Consider the following 21,576-nt stretch of genomic DNA (forward strand, 5'->3'; position numbering starts at 1 on the left):
AGTGAATGGTTTTCTTGGGGGTTTTTTGTGTGTAGAGAAGGTTAACCTCTTCCCTTGTAATCCATCACTTTGTTTTCACTTGACAAATGAGAAAATAGAAGCTCAGAAATAAAATAAGCAAACACCTAAAAACGTCTAAGTTTTTTTAACCAAAAAAAAAAAGAGAGAGAGAAAAGAAAAGAATAATTGAATTAAAATAAGAATTGAAACAAATGTGGGTACTTGAGGGTAACCAGCTTCATTTAGCTTGAAAATTCATGTGTATGGAAAAATTGAATCCATTTTCTGATGTTGTTGGATAAATTGGGTGATACACTGTATTCTAAGTCACAAAAGTTAAATACACTTCTGTCTTGATTTTTGTAGGTATTTTAGGAAAGAGTAAAAACTATCTCAGTTTTTCAAATTTCTAGATGTTAGTCTATAACTTTTATTAGGCAAAAAAGGACTTTAACCATGGCAGAGAAAAATGGTGATATAAAGATAAGACCATGTTCTTGAGTGTTCTCCTTTGGTGGATATTCAGGGATATAGCAGTTAAAATGGCCAGAAGAAAATGAATCTAGGCTGGTGAGTTTTGAATGTCTAACCTCATTTACTGAACTTTCTTCATCCCCCAGGAAGTTGGCTGGAATGTGATGACCTAAAAGGCCTACGTTCTGAAAGGCATGAGAGATTTGAAGTTCTTGCTTCAGAGATACATATTGTTATTTGGGAAAGAAAAACATCCGAAACAACAGATAAACCATCTGCTTGCCTTCCACTTAAAAAGACTAATGATGAGCCTACTTTCGGTGATGAGAAACCAACCTCTCCAACGTGGTGTTCTGTGGGTGATGCTTCCTCTGCTGAGCCGTCCTCAAGAACTCTCCCCACAGGTGTGGCAGTTGCACCTTGCACTCTGTCACAGGGGGAAGCTGTAGCTCATGGACATTTACTTTCAGGTCCAGAAGGTTTGGTTGACAATAATATTTTATCTTTGACACTTGAAGAAATACAGGTTAACTCTGAACATTTCCTCTTAGAAAATGAACCTGTGGCAGAAAATACAGGAGTTGGCAAAACAAATAGTTTGCAATCACAAGAGTCACTAATTGCTTCTCTAGTATCAGCTCCATGTTTTGAAAAGCTTACTCAAGACCAGTTCGTGGATTTAAGCCTCCCATCTCAGATTGTAGATGCAGACATGCAGTTGGCCCAGCCGAATACAGAAGACACTGTGGATACTACTCATGCTACTGACCCTGTAAACGGAGTAAAGCTCGTAGATGTTGAGGGTACGGTTGCCCTAAAGAAGGACACTCCATTAAAACAGTTTCTTTCACCCAAAACAGAGAAATTAAAACCAGAACAAGCCGTTACAGCTCAGATATCTAATTTGAAAAAAAATGAAACTGTGGCATTTTCTCAGACCATAACGGCGAAGTCAGTACAGAATCCATCTCTGAAAGAAACTCCAAAGAAACCATTTGTAGGAAGTTGGGTTAAAGGCTTATTAAGCAAGGGTGCTTCTTTTATGCCACCTTGTGTTTCAGCTCATAATAGAAACACCGTAACTGATTTGCAGCCTTCAGTTAAGGGGGCAAGTAATTTTGGTGGCTTTAAAACAAAAGGCATAAACCAAAAGGCTAACCGGACATCCAAGAAAGCCAGTAGGTGTGCAAGTAAGCCGCCTACAGTTAGTAACCCTCCGTCAAGCCATCCATCATCTGGTGGCACGACTTCTGGTGTATGTGCTAATGTTATTGCTGATTCAGATGCTTTGAAGAAATGTGAAAACACCTCCTATGGAGCTCACCACAGTCATGATTCTTGTGTAAAAGAAAATGGTGTTTCTGCAGCAAACCATGGAGACTCAGTTGAGGGTCAGATTCATAAACTTCGTCTAAAACTTCTTAAAAAACTTAAGGCAAAAAAGAAGAAATTAGCTGCTCTTATGTCTTCCCCCCAGAAAGGAACACTTCCAAGTGAAAATTTAGAACATGTGTCCCACTGTGGGTCTCCAAGCGATTGTGAATCAATAGAAGAGTTGTTAAAAGAACTACAGTATCAAATTGATACTGCTGATAATAAATCTGGGTGCACCACGGTTCCATACAGTAGTCAAAGTCATGAAGAAATTTTAGCAGAATTATTGTCTCCTACAGCTGTTGTCTCAACAGAGCACTCAGAAAATGGGGAGGCTGACTTTAGGTATTTAGAAATGGGAGATGACCACATCCCAGCACCGGTGTCTACTGAATTAAATGATATTCCCCAAAACACACATCTGAGACAGGACCATAATTACTGTAGCCCCACCAAGAAAAATCAATGTGAAGTTCAGCCAGACTCACTGACAAATAATGTCTGCATTAGGACATTGAACTTGGAAAGTTCCATGAAGACTGATATTTTTGATGAGTTTTTTTCCACTTCAACGTTAAATTCTTTAGCAAATGACACATTAGACTTACCTCATTTTGATGAATATTTGTTTGAGAGTTGTTGAGTGCATGTTATCTCTTTATAGTTTAATATTTATTACTGCTCTTGGAAAAACTTAATATGTTATTAAATAGTGTTTACACACTGGCCTTGTCATGAACAAAATGTAAGCTACTGAAGGTTTTACCTTTGGTTCTATTCACAAAGCATGTAATGTGTTGTTACGAATTAAAATGATCAAGAATCGGTTTTCCTTGTTTGCTTCATTTTGTATTGTAGGGGAAGGAGGATTTCAGAATGTTAAAAATGAAAACTAGTGTCTAGTTTCTGGCATTTTTTACAGTTGGGTGCATTAAATTTCTACATTTTAATTTTGGTTACACTGGTTCAGGAAAAACACGAGTTTGTACAAACATCGTATATGGAATATAGAATGTGTGACTCTTTGGTAATGGTTCTGGCGATCATACAAGACTCTAAGCCTGTTTATTATACCAGTTTTGAGTGCTGTGGAATATAAACCTCCCCCCATACAACTTCTCTACTTACAGAAGATGACAGGAAACCTTGTTACTAGAACTCTAAGTAATGTTACCTGATTAATAAATGATCTCTAACGAAAATACTCTTGTGTTTGTGTTGATATGCAAAGAGTTCACATTATCATAAATATCCTCTTTCTCCCAGCACATGTATTTCTGCAAGCAAAGTGGGTCACCAACAGTTCTGTTTTGGGAGAAAATAATAACCAGGTACTTATTAGGCTTGCTATATGTTCGGTTCTGGTTTCTATGAAACACTAATTCATTCAAACCCCAACATTTCTATGAGCGAGATACTTTTATCACATTTAACAGATAAACAGCACAGAGCTTAGTAAATTGTACATCTGGGATTGAGGAGCGTGGTTACTACCGTGCTTAGAAGTATGTGTTTTACCTGTCAGTTTTCATTTAAAGTTTGGATGCTTAAACAGCACCACAGCTGTAGTGATGTGAGTTAGTAGGAATCCTTACTAAGGTTTTAAGGGTGGCAGTCTTGGGATAGAGTACTTTGCCAGGGACTCAGCACTCCATGATTGATTTGTCCAATTTATTCCCAGTGCCCCCCACACCCCCTGTTTTCTGATTACAAAAGTACTGCATGTTTCTTCTCAGGGAGACTGGGCAAGTACAGAAAAATAGGAAGATTTTGGATCATCCATCTTAACATTTAGTGGTAATAAGTACTACAAACATTTTCTTATTTTTATACATGTAGACTTTTTAAAATGTGTGTTTTTTTTTAAGATTTTATTTATTTATTTGACAGAAAGCCAGTGAGAGAGGGAACACAAGCAGGGGAAGTGGGAGAGGAAGAAGCAGGCTCCCAGTGGAGGAGCCTGATGTGGGGCTCGATCCCAGGACTCTGGGATCACGCCCTGAGCCAAAGGCAGACGCTTAATGACTGAACCACCCAGGCGCCCCTAAAATGTCTGTGGTACCTATTTATACGATCTTTTTAAAAATGTTTAATGAGCATTTTTCCATCTTACGGTCTTAACAGCTTTTGGATAGCTATGCTATATTACATTGTATGGGTTATTGTTTCACCAGTCTTTAGATTTTGAGGGGATTTGTACCGTTTTTTTTTTAATTAATTGTGCCACAACAATTATTCTCAAGTTTTTGCACAGACCAAGGTCTTATTTTCTGGGAGTGGAATTGCTGAGTCACAGGATATGCATTTTAAAGTCTTAATGATTGCATGATTGGCTTTCTTGAACCCTCACCAAGTAGTAGCATTGAGGGTGGAAAAAAAAACTTGGCTGTTTTTATTTACATTTTTATGATTACTAGTGAGGTAATTTAATAAAGGTTAACTTTATTTAATAAAGTTGATGTTTGTATAACTTTTTCTATAACTTTATTGGCCAGTTGAGTTTCTCTGAAGAATTGCTTGTTCATCTTTGTTATTAATCAATCATTTAAGTATTTCTAGATTTCTGCTAAGTACCAAGCAATTTTGTAAACCTCAGCGACCAAGCAGTAAAAAAAAAAAAAAAAAAAAAAAAAATTCTTGCCCGTTAGAGGAACTTGCCTTCTAAACAAGGAAATATATAATGTTAAGTGGTCATAGGAGATACAGTTGATTGTTATTTGTGGTGTTTCTTTTCTGTAAAGTTTCTGAGAACATTACATGAACATGAAATACTGAACCATTGCTCCTAGGGGAAATACAAGGTTAGGTTCCTGTGAGCCTCTGGTCACAACATTGTCGTTAGCTGATCAACACATAACCTTGTTTTTTGTGTGCTTCTGTTTGAAGACACCTTATGTAATACATATTATTTGTTCCTTTCCATTGAATACAAGGCCAACAGCACTATTAGTCATGCCTAAATGAAGCTTATCTAACACATGAGTTTTTTCTGTAAGGCACATGACAACTTTCTTGTGCTTAGGAACACCAGACAGAACTTAACACTACACGTGGGGGCCATTTTAAATAGTGAAATCACCAACAAAAGCAAAAAATGGCACTAGATATGCCGTAGAAAGAACATGTATTTACAGTATGAGAGCTGAATCAAAAGGGCGTTCAGTCGTTAGACCTCAACTGGGGTCATACATGTTGGACGACTCTGTGGGTGTCCATAATGACCACAAAAGTGTTAACTTTTTTTTTTTTTAATATTATTAGAGAGCAGGGATGGGAAGAGGCAGAGAGTCTCAAGCAGACTCCACGCTGGGGGTGGAGCCTGACGCAGGGCCCCATCTCAACCTGGAGATCAGGACCTGAGCTGAGACCCAGAGTCTGAAGTCCAACAAACTGTGCCACCCAGGTGCCCCTGTAAGTGTTGATTTTTAAGATTATAAATAAATCTTAGCAAGTAGGCAAAATCACAAATACAGAACCTGAATAAAGAGAATCGACTAGATAAATGTCAGCACTAAATACTATGGAGGAAAAGAGCAGATGTGAGAACTCTTAGACTGAATGCACTTAGGTTTCTTGGAAGTGGGTGTCATTTGAGCAGGGACGTAGTGAAGTTAGGGAGTTTGGCCATGTGACTGGAGGAAGGGCATTCCGGGAAGAACAGAAGTCCTGAGGAGTGAAGGTCCTTAGCAAGAACAGGGACAAGGAAAAGGCAGTACGGTTGAGGAAAGTGAGAAAGGGAAAGAACATGAGATTAAGGAGTTTGGCAGAAGCGAGATTTTGTGTGGTTTTGTGGGCCGTAGTGAAGAACTTGTCTATGTTTGAGAATAATGGAAGCCACTGAAAGTTTTCAGGTAAGGGCATAACAAGATCTAGTCTCAGTTTAAGATTTTTTTTATTTGTCAGAGCATAAGCAAGGGAACAGCAGGCAGAGGGAGAAGCAGGATTCCTGAGGAGCCCGATGTGGGACTCGATCCCAGGACCCTGGGGTCATGACCTGAGCCAAAGGCAGACATGTAACCAACTGAGCCGCCCAGGCGCCCCTAGTCTCAGTTTGAAAAGAATCACCAAGGTGTGGAGAATGACTACACCCACTGGAAATAGAAGCAGTAGTCTGTTACAGGCTCCCCAGAGTTTAGGGTGATAGCTGTGGAGGTGTTGAAAAGTAGTGGGATTACTGTAGCATTTCAAAAGTAGAGCCAGCAAGATAGGTTTAAAGGGTTGGATATTTGACAGAAAGAGGAATTTCAGGTTTTGTTGCCTGAGGAGATGGGTCATGCCATTTACTGAGATAGGACAGACTTGGGAAGGAAAAAACTTAAAGGAAAACATTCATTCAATTTTGGATACGTAGGGTTCCTCCTATCCTATTAGACTTCCAAGTGGCGACAATTTAGTATGAAGGTGGATCTGCAACTCTGGGGCTCAGGAGAGGCTGACACTAGAGATTCTCATTTAGGAATTAGGAAAGCATGAATCATATTTAATGTCACAATCAATGATGGGGTCATTTAGGGAGTTAAAATAGCTCTGAGGAACATGAGGGGCCATGGGAGGAAGATCAGATGAGTGTGGTTTCCTGAAAATCAAGGGAAGAAAGCTTTATTTAAGGAGGGAATGACGCCGATCTGTCAGATGCTGTGGAGAAGTAGAGTAACGTGGGGACTGAGAATTGCCCATTGGCTTTGGTAATTGGAAAGTTCTTGGTAACTTGGTGAGGACTGAGTTCAGTGGAGCAAGGACAACAAGTGTAAGTGGACCCAGGAGAGAAGGAGTGGTGAGAAAGTGCAGATAGAGACCCATCTTTTGAAACCTTCACCTGGTTCCTGGTGAGGGAATATGGGATCCAGGTTTTTGTTAATGTGTTTAAGATGGGAGATCTCATAATATGTGTATGTGTGGACCTGAAGCTCCTATGGATATTGTAGATGAGAGGAGGGACAGTTGCAGGAGTAGATTTCTCCAGGGCTGAGTGACCTTAGGAGCTAGAAGAGTTAACTGATTTTAATACTAGGGGGGACAAAGTATATGGATACAGGTATTAGGAGATGTGATGATTAGAGAGTGAGAAAGTTCACATTTTAATTTTCTCAGGGGCATAGTAAAATTACCAGTGGAGAGTATGAGGGGAAGAGGAGTTGAAAATTGAGGAGAGATTAGAATTTTTAGTCTTGAGAGCTAATTGAACAGGGACATAGCATAGCTTGCTAGGCAGTGCTGAGAAACCACCAGAGGTTTGTGGCCACAAATGTAACTGAGATGAGCAAAGATGGTTGTTTATTTTTTCTCCAATCACATACGCTGCTCAGGACAGAAAGAGTAGGTAGGAAGTTGGATTCATCCAAGGTTAGAGGTATTGCCAGGCAAATGGGACAGAGGAGAAAAGGAATTAAGGTTTTATGAAAGGAAAATGATGGTAGTGATGGATAAGGAAGGATGTAGGGACATAAGATAGATGATGAGCATTTAAAAAGAGGTGGCAGATCCCAGTGGATTGGAGGTGGATTCAAAGAATGCCAGAGGGGGATTAGTGGAGCAAGTAAACTGGTTAGAAAGTAGAGCACTTGAAATTGAGCTTTTGGGAAGAGTGCAGGTACTGGTGTTGACAAGGTCTGAAGTATAACAAGGGAAATGCATGGCCAAGGTTGGGTGAGAAGTCCGTGAAAAGTGAGTAGAGAAATCAAGAGGCCAGGATGGTGTGTGGATAGTCTTTGTGGAAGGTAAAGTCATTCAAATGGCTGCAGAAGTCCTGGTGGAAAATAATATACAGTAAGCCAGGAGCTTAAATCCTCAAGAAAAGGCAGAAGACCACAAAAATGGGTGATGGCAGCGAAAGGAGCAAAGTGGGTAGTTCAATCAAATGGTTTGTGGTTCTAAGGCACTGGAGGGTTATAATGAAGATGGGGGAAGAGTGGTTGAAAAAGCAACACGGAGCCAGGAACATAGGACAGTCACCACTCAAGAGGGTTGTCGAGGGAGCTATTTCTTCAGCAGATGTTCAGGCTCATTAGCACGGGGCAGGGAAGACAGTGTTCAGGAAGTCGAGGACATGGGAGGGCCTGTCAGTGACAGACCATGCATCCCAGAGGACACTGGCAGTGGGGCGGGGTTTGGGGGGTGGGTTAAGGTGCTGGATAGGAGTGGAAGATTGGGAGAAATGAGATCTAGAGTTGAATGTCCCGGGAGGCTTGGGGTCACAGGGTGACGGAGATACACTGCAGGTTATGATGAGCTCGCTCTGGGAGAGGAGACTGGCAGGATCATGAGTTCTAACTGCGGCACCCTTCTTGAGAGGGGGTTTTTTGAAGAGGGAGACTGGGGGAAAGGCATATGGAGAAGGAGCACGAGGAGCACTGTGGGCCTCCCTTCCATCCTGTGGTGGTTGAATCGGAGTCTAAATCATTTATATCTGCTCTTTATAAAGGGATTAAACTTTTCTCTGCCATGTGGCAATTTTGGTTTCTGGTTGACCATTTTTAATGGTTTAGCAGAAATTTTACATTATTTTATAGTCCCTTCCTTTTGGTATTATGATTTAGCAAGGTCATTTCCACCCCCCCAAAAAATATTCAAATATATACATATATCTTCTGATGAAACTACATTTCCTTTATTCTTTTTTTTTGGTTGTGAATCTTCAATTCTTTTGGAGTGTATTTTGATGTGTTGCACTGTTTCTTTTTCTCCCCTGATAGTAAATTTGTTTGAACACCATTTACTGAATCCCCTTACTGTTCTTTAACAGTTCACAATACACCATTCACCTATTTTTCATATTAAATTTAAAAAATGTTCAATTCCTGTAGTAAGCTGAGGTTATGTGGGGAAAAATTTGGTGCTCAGTTACAGAATGCCAATTAAACAGTGTAAATCCCAGTTTTCCAGAAGAAAATAGGCTGGGAGGAAGGTATATTACCTTTTAGCTGTTTTTTTCTTCCAGTTAACATCGCAATAATGCAGTCTGCAAATCAGAAACACCATATGAAAAGTGGAAGATATGATTTATTAGAGTTTGGTTCTATTTTTGTTTGCTCCCAATTGTATTGAGATATAACCGACATGCATCACTGCATAAGCTTAAGGTGTGCAGCATAATGGTTGGACTTACATGTATCGTGAAATGATTACTGCAGTTAGTTCAGTTAACTTAGAGTTTTGCCGGGTACCACAAATGCAAACACAAAATGAACCGGCTTCTCCAAACACAGAGCCTGGGGGCCAAAAAACATTGGTCGATATGTGTTATGGCAGAGGAGGAACGGGAGGAAGGGTGGGATCCGAAAAAGCATCCCAAGGAAGTCACGTTTAACTAGTGACTTCATTCCGCGTGGTTTCCAGAGGCAACTTCTCCTGTGGGTGCCCGTCAAGAGCCACTCATATTGGTTGGCTCTGAAACAGGCCTGCTCAGGGAGCTTATCTGTGACTATCTTTCTGACTCTTTTGCTTTTGGGCACCAGGAGCTCCACAACCTTCTTCCCAGCCAGTGTTCCTCAGGAAGCCACAGAAGAGGCGAGGGGGGCTGAAGGGCACACCAGGATGCTTCTAATTAAAGCAGATCCATGGAAAGGGGCTTATTAACTTCTCCAACACAGCACAAGTGCTTAAGTGACCATAAATCTGGTACTGGAGAAGTTTAAAATACAGTAATCAGGAGTTTCAGTACAACCACAGAAGCAAGAGGTCATCAAGAGAAAAGGAACTCCTATGAAATACTTCAGATCTCAAAATGAAAACTCATTTTCTGTTTGGTTATTGTAGGCGCTTAATAGTTTGATAAAGCACCTTTTTGCCAGCCTTCTCTTTGTGACAGCCTTCCCACCGGGTTTGGAAGCAGAGGTGATTTAAATATACTGAGGAGGTTCAAGTGTCTCTACAATACACCAGATATTTGATGCTCCCCTAGCCCTAAGGCAATGTAAACCAGGCCAATTCAGCAGGATGACAAAACGTTTGCAGTTGTAAACTGACGTCCCCACTGGCTATGTGAAGAGTCTATGTGACTGCTCATTAGTGGAGAAATTCTATATTTCAAACTTCACTTCTATGTTGAGTCCTATCCATTGTAGATTTTCACTTCTGTAGTATTTATTCGAGTGAATTTCAATGATCAGACCAGCCTATACTCTAGTATAAGTGAATATGTTGTTCAATTAAGTATAAATAAACTACCACTTGCTCACACATATATATATGATAATCTATAATAATCTACTTCTCAGTTTATTACTAAGATAGTTGAGGATCTCCTTAAAGTGTATATTTGATTTACTTTGTCACTTTATCTTTGTTTGGAAATAACTAGTTTGAGTCCTCTTCGACAGACAATAATTTCTGTTGTTTTGTTTTTACTAAAAAAAAAAAAAAAAGGCAATGAAAAATGGCTCAATTCCTAGAAGAGGGTAATAAAATATGACAGTTTGCTGGGTGTAAGTTGCAAGGAAAGAAACACAAATTAGAATCTGCTGCTGCTATAAATCCCTACAGAAGCAGCCCCAAACGGATCAATATGGTAAAGCCCTTCACACACAGTCATTCCAGATTGTAACAATAAGGTATTAAGTGTTAAAACTCAAAAGCAGCTTTTGTTGTCTCAAGTCGTTCATTATTAATTTTACATATCTACTTAATTGCTCAGTACAAAAAAAAATTGGTTTCTTTGTGGCTTGTCAACAGTATTAGACTATTCTATTTCTTTGTATTACCCTAAAATCTTCAGTTTAGTAATTTTCCATACCTAAACACTCTGGATTTGACACACTTTATAACCTTTACCAGTAATTAGAATACAAATTGAATAAATACAATACAAAGCCTTCAAAATCGGGCGGGCCAGAAATCTGTTCCAGACTCTGTGACTCCCTTGGACACTGTAAATAAATTTTTTTCTGTGAATGTGTACATTGTGGGGAGAGGGTCCTTAGCTTCCATTCAGGTTTTTACAGGGCTCTGTGGACCCCTAAAGTGGACTCTTGGGAAGGTTACCTTAAATAAATGAAGTTTAAGTTAAAATGAAATGAAACTTAAAAAAAAATGATGATTGATTTTGGAACTAGGTTTTTTTTTTTTTTTTTTAATATTTTATTTATTTATTTGACAGAGAGCGGGACAGCCAGCAAGAAAGGGAACACAAGCAGGGGGAGTGGGAGAGGAAGAGGCAGGCTCCCAGCAGAGCAGGAAGTCCAATGCGGGGCTTGACCCAGGACTCTGGGATCACACCCTGAGCCAAAGGCAGACGCATAACGACTGAGCCACCCAGATGCCCCTGGAACTGGATTTTAGATGAACTCCACTGTGGAAAACCAGCCACAAGTAAGTAAGCTAAAAGTATGCACAATTTATAATTTCTCTAATTTTGAGATTTCTTTAACACCCCTCCAAATTCCCGGTATCAAGCAAAACCACTATCACCATTTCCTGGGGCACGGAGGCTCTAAATGTAGGCATCACCCTCCCCACTTCCCTCCTGTTTTAGTCCCTAATCTTACCCAATCTTCCCTGGAATTACATCTTTCTTTTCTAGACCCACCTCATTGCCTCTCCTTTGAAATATAATTGCCTCTTAACTGTTCTCTGATCTCTATTTCCCCTATTCTGTTGCCAGACCAACCATCTAAAATAAATTTCATTATGTCCTGAAAACAGAAACCTTTAACAGTTACTCCCTTACTTTATAGGGTAAAGTCTAGCTTCCTGCCTTGTTCTTCAGGGCCCTTCCACAAGCTAAGAACATTTTCAGTGCACTCTATTTAAGTACATTTGTTCTATATTCTGGTTATGCTCGTCTCCTACCCACCCCCAACTTGCCTCCAAATTTTGCCAGCTTTAAATAGCCCTCCCCAGCCTTCTGGCCTGTCCAGATCTTTCAGGCTTGTTTCAGATCCTCGGTGAAGACACAATCCAGCTTATCTATGCTGACTTCCTCCTCTACTACCTGGGAACATTCTTCTGTGGCCCTCATGCTAACACTTCATCATATGCATTTTTATCTGACTGCCCATCTCTGTTAATCACATCCTCTGAGAAGGCAGGAAATGCTTCAGTCCTGGGAATGTGCTGTGTGACAGACCTGTGCCAGATGAGCAAACAACGTAAATAAAGACCTACTCACTACACTCAAGGAGTTCATATGCTAGTGTAGGTGACAACTCCCTGGTTTCAGGGTAGTGTGATGAATGAATAAAGGAGGGGCACCTAAATCAGACAGAGGCAGCACCAGGGGAGGCTTCCCTGAGAGGGTAACTCCCCAGCAGATGTAACTCAGGTAAGTACAGAGGAGGCGGGAACATCAGGGCAAAGGCAAAGACATCTGGGGAGGCGGGGGTACAAGGCAGCATGGGCCACTGAAGCTCCTGGTAAATGCATATAACAACTAGAGGATTTCACGCAGGAACAGGGTGGGGGAAAGCCCCTGTGTGCTAAGCTGAAGAATTTGTATCTTGAAGGAAATACTTTGGAACCTGAAATGACCATTAATAACAGTAAATGGTCTCTTCCCTCAAGGAGCTTACACCCTAGTACAAACACAGTCCGCTTAAAGTGGAAGGCTGTGCTTTCTAAGTCCCCATAACGTAGGTACTAGCAAATATTATGCCTTCCTCATTTTGAAATGTTAGACTAGATCTGAACGGTATATAAATGATCTTATGACCTAATTTTCCTCGTTTCCACTGGAGGCTATCCTTTAGTATGAGGGGAAAGTTTGGAATTGTGAGCATCAAAGAGGCACCTACCTAAGAATATTTTGGGGGGCTACCCCTTACTCTGTCTGAAATTCCACAAGTGCCACACTGTGTCTCCTTTTTTAGGGCCCCTAACTAGACAACAGAGGGTATTTTATTACCAACAATTATTTGATAAATAATTATCAGCCAGCATTTGCCAAGGCATTCCCTAAAGGACAACCAAGTGAGGCAGTTTATTCCTTCCTCAGGTTTCTAAATTCTATCCACGAAAAGTACATCCCAGAGAAAGCACCCACCCCATAACCTCAGTCTTGGCAGCAGTGAATTATATCATCACGTTATCATGTTATCGTGTGGTTCTCTATCTTTACTGAAAGTCTCATGTGAACCATCTGCTTGAAAAATATCTGTGTCTTCTGTGAGACCAGAGTTGAAAACACATCATTGAAAATCTTTTAACAGGAACCCATGTAAACAACTTCTGCCCGAGTTAATTTCAGGGAAAATTCTGTCAGCGATCTAAAGCAAACATTAACACCTTCGTCTAGGTTCAAGTCCATTGTCCAAAAGCTGTAACAGAGCTTCATTTAGCAGACAGGTACATAGGGTGATTATGCCTCCACAGACTTTTAGGTGACTCCCCTACTGAATAAGGACATTTACTTTCCGGTGAAATCAGATTCTCCGAGACGAAACCAGTGGCATTTATTCACTCACTTGTCAAGGGGCACTTTTCCCCCCTCCATTACAATCAGTGCTGGTGAAGCACAACCTTTGGGCCGGTCTCCTGAAGAATGTGTGCAAATTTCCCGTGGACGTACCGTGGACTTGAATTACCTAGCCCCGGGGCTGCCAGTCCAGAAGCAGAGTCGCTCCTCCATCCAACCCCGCTGGGCGACAAATACTGAGAGAACACGGTCCTCCTCCGTCCCAGAAGTACGGCAGCGTCGCGGTCCTCCCTAGTCGATTAAAAATCTCACGGTTGCCGTTTTAAAATGAATCCGTCTCAGGAAAAGGAGCGCCGTCGTCCCTGGGTGGGCTCGAACCACCAACCTTTCGGTTAACAGCCGAACGCGCTAACCGATTGCGCCACAGAGACGCAGCTACCAGACCCGCCGTGCGATGTGTACAGACTTCCGCGGCCGCGGAGGCTCCCGCCGCCCAGGGCGTCGCCGCGCCAGCCCGGCGGAGGAGCGCGCGGAGGCGGCGGCGGGAGGGGCCGAGGCTGCGGACTGCCCCAGCGCGGGCGCGGAAGGGGAGAGTCCGAGCCCGCGGCTGCGCGGGGTAGGGGGAGTGGGGGGAGCGAGGGCGGGTGGCCGGAGCGGCGGGGCACCTTTTGGGGTGAAGCGCGCCCCGGCAACCGGCGCGGGCGCGCTCGGGAGGCCGGCCCCGCTGGGGTGCGAGCCGCCCGCCTTCCCGCGCCGGCCCGTAGGGCGCGGAGGGGCGCACTGTGCGTGTCTACGCGGGCCGCGTGGGGCACCGCCGGGTGAGCGCGCCCCCGGGCAGGCGAGCCCTGGGTCCGCCGGGGAGAGCTGGGGGAGAAGGGGTCACGGTCAAGCCTGGGAGAGAAGAGCCAAGTGCTGTGTGGGCTTGAAACACGGGGGCTCGGAGCGTGCTAGGCCCCAAACTTTCGGGCTGTGTTTCTCAACCTTTGTGTGACCCCCCCCCCACAGCTCCCCGCCCCCCCAGGACCACCACCCCCACTGTTAAATTTTAATTCCACAGATATACCGTGTATCTGCATTTGCCGAACGTTTATCTGTGCTTGCTCTTTCAAAAAAAGGTAAGATTTTCCCCCCCTCCTAAGAACCAACTTCTGGCCGCTTTGAGGGAATATGGCCTCCGTTGATAACGCAGGGTTTAGGGGACATCAGAAGGGGCTTCGTGGAGGGTGTGGCGATAAAGGTAAGCCTTTAAGTTCGAAATGGCCACTGAAGGCGTCCCTCTGTCCCCGATTTCTGAATTGAGCCCAATGAAATCGAGGATGCCGCAGTATCCCAGGAGGAGGGCGTCAGGAGCGTTAGCCTGGGCCGGACCCCGACCAGGGCCAGGAGAGCACTTCTTGGCTGCAGTTTTCCTGCTGCTCAGCCCCGTCGCTAGAGCTCAGTGGGACCGCCTCCTCCCTCCTCACCCTACAAAACGGGGGAGCTCACTCCTAGCGCTCTACGTGGTAAATCCAGGCCTTGTATGTTCCCTGTTTCCATCCATTTGGACCCCAGACCCACCCTCCTCCGAAAGCTCAGTTTGCTGACAGTAAGGACATCTCTGTCGCTCTGCATCCCTACCACTCTCCATCTGCAGAACCTTGTCCTCCTCAAGGAGGCTCTGTAGCCATTAAACAGCGAGTCTTCATTCCCCTCATCCCCCAGACCTGTCACTACCCTTCTACTTTCTGGCTCTGTGAATTGCACTATTCTAGGTATCTCGTGTGAGTGGAATCAGACAGTAGTCGTCCTTTTGTGCCTGGCTTATTTCACTTAGTATGATGTCTTCAGAGTTCAAGCATGTTGTAGCAGGGGTTCGAATTTCATTCCTTTCTAAGGCTGAATGATATTCCATTGTATGACTACACATTTCCTTTACCCAGTCATGTGTCCATGGACCCTTGGTTGGCTTCCGAAACCTTTTGGTTATTGAATAATGCTGCCATGATCATGGATGTGCAAGTATCTCTTTGAGACCTTGCCCTCAATTCTTTTGGGTCCATCCCCAGAAGTATAATTGAGGTAATTCTGTTTTTAAATGTTTTGAGGAGCCATCAGACCATTTTCCACAACAGCTGCACCATTTTACATTCCCACCAACAAGGGTTTCTGTTTCTCCACATCCTCACCCACCTTCCTTCCTTTTTTATTTTATTTTTTCAGTAGTCATCCTCATGGGTGTGAAGTGTTATCTCATCGCGGTTTCGATTTGCAGTTCCCTAACCATACGTGATGTTGAACATCTTTTCTGAATCCTTCTTTTGAATCTGGGTTCTATGACCAATCTTCTACTTGGTTCCTCCCGGCAGGAGCCAGCTCTGCTTCATTGAGGAGGAAGCTGAGAGTGACCCGGGGCAGCTTCTGATGAGGAGGGCAGCTTCCGATAAAGAGCAGAGAGAAGGGGCAAAGTGGACCCCGCAGTCGAGCCTGAGCTGTGCAAGGAGCGGAGACGAGGGGGGAATCTTCGGAGTAGGACCATCCGGAGATTCTGTTGTCAGGAGGTTCTTGCTCATCTGTGCTGGGCAACTTTTGCGGTCAGTCATGTTTATCCTGGCTCTGTAGGGATATTTATGTACATGTTGCTTGGGAGTGGCCAAGGGTGAAGAAGGAGTTGATGACTCCCACCTCGTACATATTGGAACGGTTGTTTTTGGAACTGCGTTTGTAAAAGTTAACTTGAAATGATGCTGATTTTCAGTTTCTTCTTAAGAACTATGGGAATTCTTACTTAAGTGTTTAAATAATTATCTCTATTTTTTGTGTGATTGCTCTTAAAAACACGAGATCTTTCAGATGTATAAGAAATGGAACTTTCTATGATTCCATTCCATTTTTATTTTGGTTCCTATTCTGCTGCTGCCAAAACCACCACCTCAGTTAATTCAGGATTCCCTCTGCTTCCCTGGAGTTGTTTCCAACGGCTGACACTTTAGAGAGTGGTCGTTTATCTGGTCCTTGAGTCACATGCGCACACAGATTGCTTGGGAGGCCATTTTGCTCCTATTGCAGGCCCCACGGGTCTCCTGTGCTTCCATTGAGGGATGGGAATCTCTTCTAAAATTTACATTGGGACATCAGCCATTCCGTAAAGTCATTCCTGGCACAGTGCCTTCTGCTTATGGGACCTTTTCATGTCCCCCACAAATTCAAATGTTAAAATCTAACCTCTAATGTGATTTTTGGAGGGGAGGCCTTTGGGAGGTATTTGGGTGAACCCTTATGAATAGGATTAGCGCCCTATTCATTCAAGAGGCCAGAGAGCTCGCTCAATCTTGTCCCACCACGTGAGGATACAACAAGAGATCAGCGGTCTGCAACCCAGAAGAAGGCTCTCACCAAGCCCTGACCATGCTAGCACTCCAGTGTGAGACTTCAGCCTCTGGAACTGTGAGAAGTAACTTGTTGCTGTTTATAAGCTACCCAGTCTGTGGTACTTTGTTATGACAACCCGAGCCAACTCAGATAGGACCCCAAACTTCTCTATTCTCATCATCCCCCCTCACACTCCTTTGTTTCTCCTGCCCCCAACTCTGAGATGTACAAGTGAGGTACCTGTGTGAAAGGAAAAGAAAAAAACAAAGAACCACTAGGTGTGCTCCTGATGCCCCAAGTCCCATCTGAAAGTCTATGGCTGCCCTTTCAGTCATACTTGTTTGAAAATATTACCTAATTTTCTCTATCAGGCTAAGCCCTGGAGTCTCTCTTCCTCTGTATTCATGTGACTACAATGGTTTTCTGAAAGGAAGACGACATTAATAGACCAATTATGTCTAAGAAATAGGTACTTATGAAACTCTACAACAGGCATTCCAGGAATTAGATGGTTCTGTTGATTGCAATTACACTCTCAGCTAGAAGCCCCCACTAACAGGTAAGCTCTCCAAGGACAAAGATTTTAGTTGACTTTGTTCCGTGCCGAATCTCCAGCACCTCCGACAGTGTGTGGGACAGCAGGCACTCAGTAACTATGTGCTGAGCCAATGAGGAAATGAAAGCCGTAAGCCATAAAGTAAACTGGAATAAATAAAATGGGACAGAAAAATTAAATTCCTAATATATAAAGAACACTTATCAATTAATTTAAAAAAACCTCTTCGCAACTCACTCAAAAAAAAAAAAAAAAAAAAAAACCCAAACATATGCCAAAAAATTGGGACATGAATGGAATGTTCCCAAAAGAAGAAATACACAGGACCAATATAATCATAAAAGTTGGGCTACACTAGTAATCAAAATCAAAATTAAATGAAATAAACATTTTCTTTTCCCCAAATAGCGAAGAAGAAAAAAAAGAGATAACACTAGAACACCATCACTGGCACAGAGGCCACTGTCACACAGGGCGGATGGGAGCAAACTTGGAATGTCTTTTCTGGGTAAGGGTTTGGTCGTATAAACATTAAACAACAGGTTTATGCCCTGTTGTTCTAGAAATTCTGTGTTAGAAATCTATCCTAAAAGCAAACAGAGATTGTGTGACTCAAGTTTTAAGTATATTGTCACGGTGTTATATATCACAGTGATAAATAGGAAACAACTGGAACGTCCCCAAACAGGGGAAAGTGATAAATTGTGGTATATTTAGAAGATAGAGTATTAGTTATACAGACATCAGAAATAATTTTTTAAAAGAATATTGAAAACATATAGGCATGGTAAAGCGTTAAGTAAAAAGTAGGATAGAGAAACATATAATCGTAAAAACAGTATTTTCAAAGAAGATTTGAGAGCAGGGTCCTGATAAAATGTGAAGTTCAAAGGTAAGACGGGGAACTGTATGATAACTCAGAGCTGCATCGTTCTTTTTACGTGTCTCCCTGGTGGAAACACTGCATACGTATCACCGCCCCTAAGCCCATGGCAACCTTAGGAGGCAGATACTATGACTCTCGTTTTACAGGTGAGGGAATGTGTGCAGGGAGCGATGTATTCAGCTAACAGAGCCAGTGAGTGGCAGGGCCAGGCTTCAGACATGGAGTCAGGCTCCAGTGGCCTTGCTTGTAACCTTGACCCACACAACCTCTCACTGCATAGGGGACATGAGCCTGCAGAGTGGTGCGCGTGTGTCCACATGTGCACAGCACCCGGCAGATTCTCCACAACAGTATTAGTGGGTATCCCTGGGTGGTGATTTTTCTTTTCTTCTTTTCCCCCTTTCACTATCTTCTCAAGCATTTGCAGCAAGCAGCACTTTTTAAGGAGCCAGCGAGGAAAGGCGGCCGCGGCAGTTTCCCTAAATTACAGATAGAGGGTGGTAGGTGGTTATTCTCCGCCCGACCTTCTCAGGCTGGGGCCAGAAGAGTCCCCATGTGAGGTGGGGACTGGGACAGTCCAGTCTGCGTCCTTAGGGGTCTCTGCCAAGCACAGTGTAACCGTCTCGCTGGCCTCTCTTCTCCAAGTCTTTAACCTTCTGAGAAAAGGGTGTCCGAGGACATTGTAAACCATTTCTGTGGGGAGTTTTACAATGTGTGACTCTTCAGTAATGGGTATGTTTTCATTGAAAAAGAACTGGAGTGCCTGAGATTTTAGGCGACTTTTCTATTTCCTCTTAATGTTTAAAGACACCTCTTTGCATTAATTTTATTTTCTCTTTTACAACGAGTTGTTTTCATTTGGGAAGTATAACCCAACCTGCAGGAGACTATGAAGACTTTTGTAACATTGGTAAATATACTATGAGATATTTAATACATACTGGGCTAAATGCAGTTGACAGATATTTATTGAATCCTGTCAGGAACTCGGCTAGATGCCTCAGGGACCTTGCTTCTGTCCCAGACTCCCTGACACATCATTCCTGCCCACAGATCACTTTAAACTACTTTGGGAACCAGGAGATATATAAAATCATTTCAAGGCAGCAAGTGCTAAGTGCGTGGCACAGATGGGAAGTGTTTTAGGAGTCTGAGGTGGGAATAATCACTGAGAAGTCAGTAAAGAACCTATGGAGGGAGTGGGTCTTGGGCTGTCCTTGGCAGGATCCTTTCCCTGGGGAGGAGAAGGAACAGAGGCAGAGAAGAGATCAGCCCAGAGGAAGCTGAGGATTTTCATAGGATGTGATGGGACATAAAGAAAGCTAATGAGCGACAGAGCGTGGAGGGCCTTAAATACCTGGCTAGAAAATTCGCCTTACGAACGGTATCGTCCATAATAGTGGAAAGATTTTAATGACTTAAATAGGCATCAAAAGGACAATGTCTCCGAGTCTGTGGCATATTTATGCAACGTGCAGCGAGGATGCCCTGAAAATTTTGAGAAGAGAGACTTGGTAACAAGCAGGTTTTGGGGAAGCTTCATCTGGCACGTGAGGATGGGAGAGCAGCTGGAAGTAGGATGACTAGTTAGGTGACTGTTTCACTAAACCAGACGTGAGGAGAGGAAGCCTCGTTAGGACGGGGCCACGGGGACTGGAGAGGAGACGAAATGCAAAGGCTTAAGGAGAGAAGCAATCGGATGTTGTTGTAAACACACGTGTTGGAGCTATTGACTTGCTGCTTCCACGGCAAGAACTCTGGCCTTGAAATTTTATTGTGCCGTAACATCTAATGATTGCTTACGTTGTGGTTTTTTGTTTTTTTGGTTTTTTTTTTAAAGAAGTTCCACAGCTCTCCTTACAGGTCTGCCATGTCATTGAGACTTAAAACAGTTTTTGACCACATGGGCTGTTCCAGGTGCCCTGTTCTATTGTTGTAGCCCTTACTAACAAGATTTCTTTCTGATTTCTAATCTAAATATTGCTATATATTAAAGCCTCATTTCTCAAATGTATCTTTTGTGAAGAAGAATAATTAGCTATTCCACTTTCATATGTGTAAAGTAAGGCATCCTTCAGCTTGGTTTCATTATGATAAATGGCAGCAACCCCTGTAACATTTATCTTTAAGTCGAATTTTGCAATACAAATTTGCCTGCACAAGCAAGGTGCTTGCACAAAATAAAAATTGGATTTGTGTAATGTCCTAGAGACCAACAACCTGGAAAGAATTTATTTATTTATATGTTAACTGAGGCATTAATTTGTGCCCCGTGGAAGACAGAACGATGACCTCAGGATGAGAGGGGATTTCACAAACACAATATAAGTATAAACGTAAAAGAAAGGGTTGATATATTTGATTTAATTTAACACGTAGTAAAACTTATGTTAAATGAATAAGCAAAAAGTAAACAAATTTAAAAAACAAACTGTAGATCGAGAGAAGAATTTTCAATGCATGTACCCAACAAAACCTTAGTATCCAGAATTGATAAAGAATGCCTACCAGTTAGTAGAAGATAAACAACAAAACAGAAAAGCAGGCAAAACATCAATGAAGAGAAAATCCATATTGCCAATAAGCTCGTGAGAAGACACTCAACTCTTCTAACAATCCGGGAACCAGAATCATAATGAGATGTTATTTCACACCCATTGGGTTGGCAGAATCTAAGAAACTTGACAAACTCAGTTGGTGAGGATGTGGAGCACCGGCCCTTTTCTTCTATTATGGATGAGAACTGGTGCACCTGCTCTGGAGAGTGATTTGTCAGTTTCCTGGTGACATTAAAGAGGCTCCTTCCCTCCAGTGCAGAGTTGCCTTCCTAGAGACATGTATACAAGGATATATACAAGACTATTTGATCCAATATTGTTCCTAATATTGATACATTTTAAATGACTCAGATGCTCATCTGAAGGACGGTTTATAAATAAACATGGTATATTTAGACACTGCAATACTATATAGCAGTTTCAATAATGGATTGGACCTTTATTTACCAATGGGACCTTTATTTTAAATCTAAAAATATAATGTTGCAGAAAGCATAGGTATAGTAGTCCACGTGCCCATGCAGATCAAATAATACAGAGCAGGTTACAGTGGAAAGTCATGATCTTCCCCTTTCCCTCCCCTCCTTGAATCCACAACTCAGAGAAATGTTTTCTTTCTCTTTCTTTCCCTCCCTTCCTCCCTCCCTCCCTCCCTCCCTCTCTCCTGCCCTCTTTCTCTTTCCTTTTCCTTTTTCCTTTCCTTTCCTTTCCTTTCCTTTCCTTTCCTTTCCTTTCCTTTCCTTTCCTTTCCTTTTTCCTTCCCTCCCTTCCCTTCCTTTCCTTTCCTTTCCTTTCCTTTCCTTTCCTTTCCTTTCCTTTCCTTTCCTTTCCTTTCCTTTCCTTTCCTTTCCTTTCCTTTCCTTTCCTTTCCTTTCCTTTCCTTTCCTTTCCTTTCCTTTCCTTTCCTTTCCTTTCCTTTCCTTTCCTTTCCTTTCCTTTCCTTTCCTTTCCTTTCCTTTCCTTTCCTTTCCTTTCCTTTCCTTTCCTTTCCTTTCCTTTCCTTTCCTTTCCTTTCCTTTCCTTTCCTTTCCTT

General features: G+C 42.6%; 1 protein-coding gene and 1 non-coding gene across 4 annotated transcripts in view; one reads left to right on the top strand and one right to left on the bottom strand.

Annotated features, from left to right (window-relative positions):
• USPL1 (ubiquitin specific peptidase like 1) overlaps window positions 1-2,676 on the top strand; it is a 33,705-nt gene extending 31,029 nt beyond the window's left edge. For all 3 annotated transcript variants that reach the window (XM_008692196.2, XM_040621913.1, XM_040621916.1), the window contains one exon: window positions 621-2,676. In XM_008692196.2, coding sequence (XP_008690418.1) covers window positions 621-2,491 — 1,871 coding nt within the window. In that variant the 3' untranslated portion in view covers window positions 2,492-2,676. The remainder of the gene's footprint in view (window positions 1-620) is intronic.
• Window positions 2,677-13,552: 10,876 nt separating this feature from the next.
• Window positions 13,553-13,626, bottom strand: TRNAN-GUU. The gene has a single exon. It is a non-coding gene; the product is annotated as a tRNA-Asn (tRNA).
• Window positions 13,627-21,576: the final 7,950 nt, after the last annotated feature.

Source organism: Ursus maritimus, unplaced genomic scaffold (assembly GCF_017311325.1).
Source record: "Ursus maritimus isolate PB19 unplaced genomic scaffold, ASM1731132v1 scaffold_10, whole genome shotgun sequence".
NCBI lineage: Eukaryota > Metazoa > Chordata > Mammalia > Carnivora > Ursidae > Ursus > Ursus maritimus.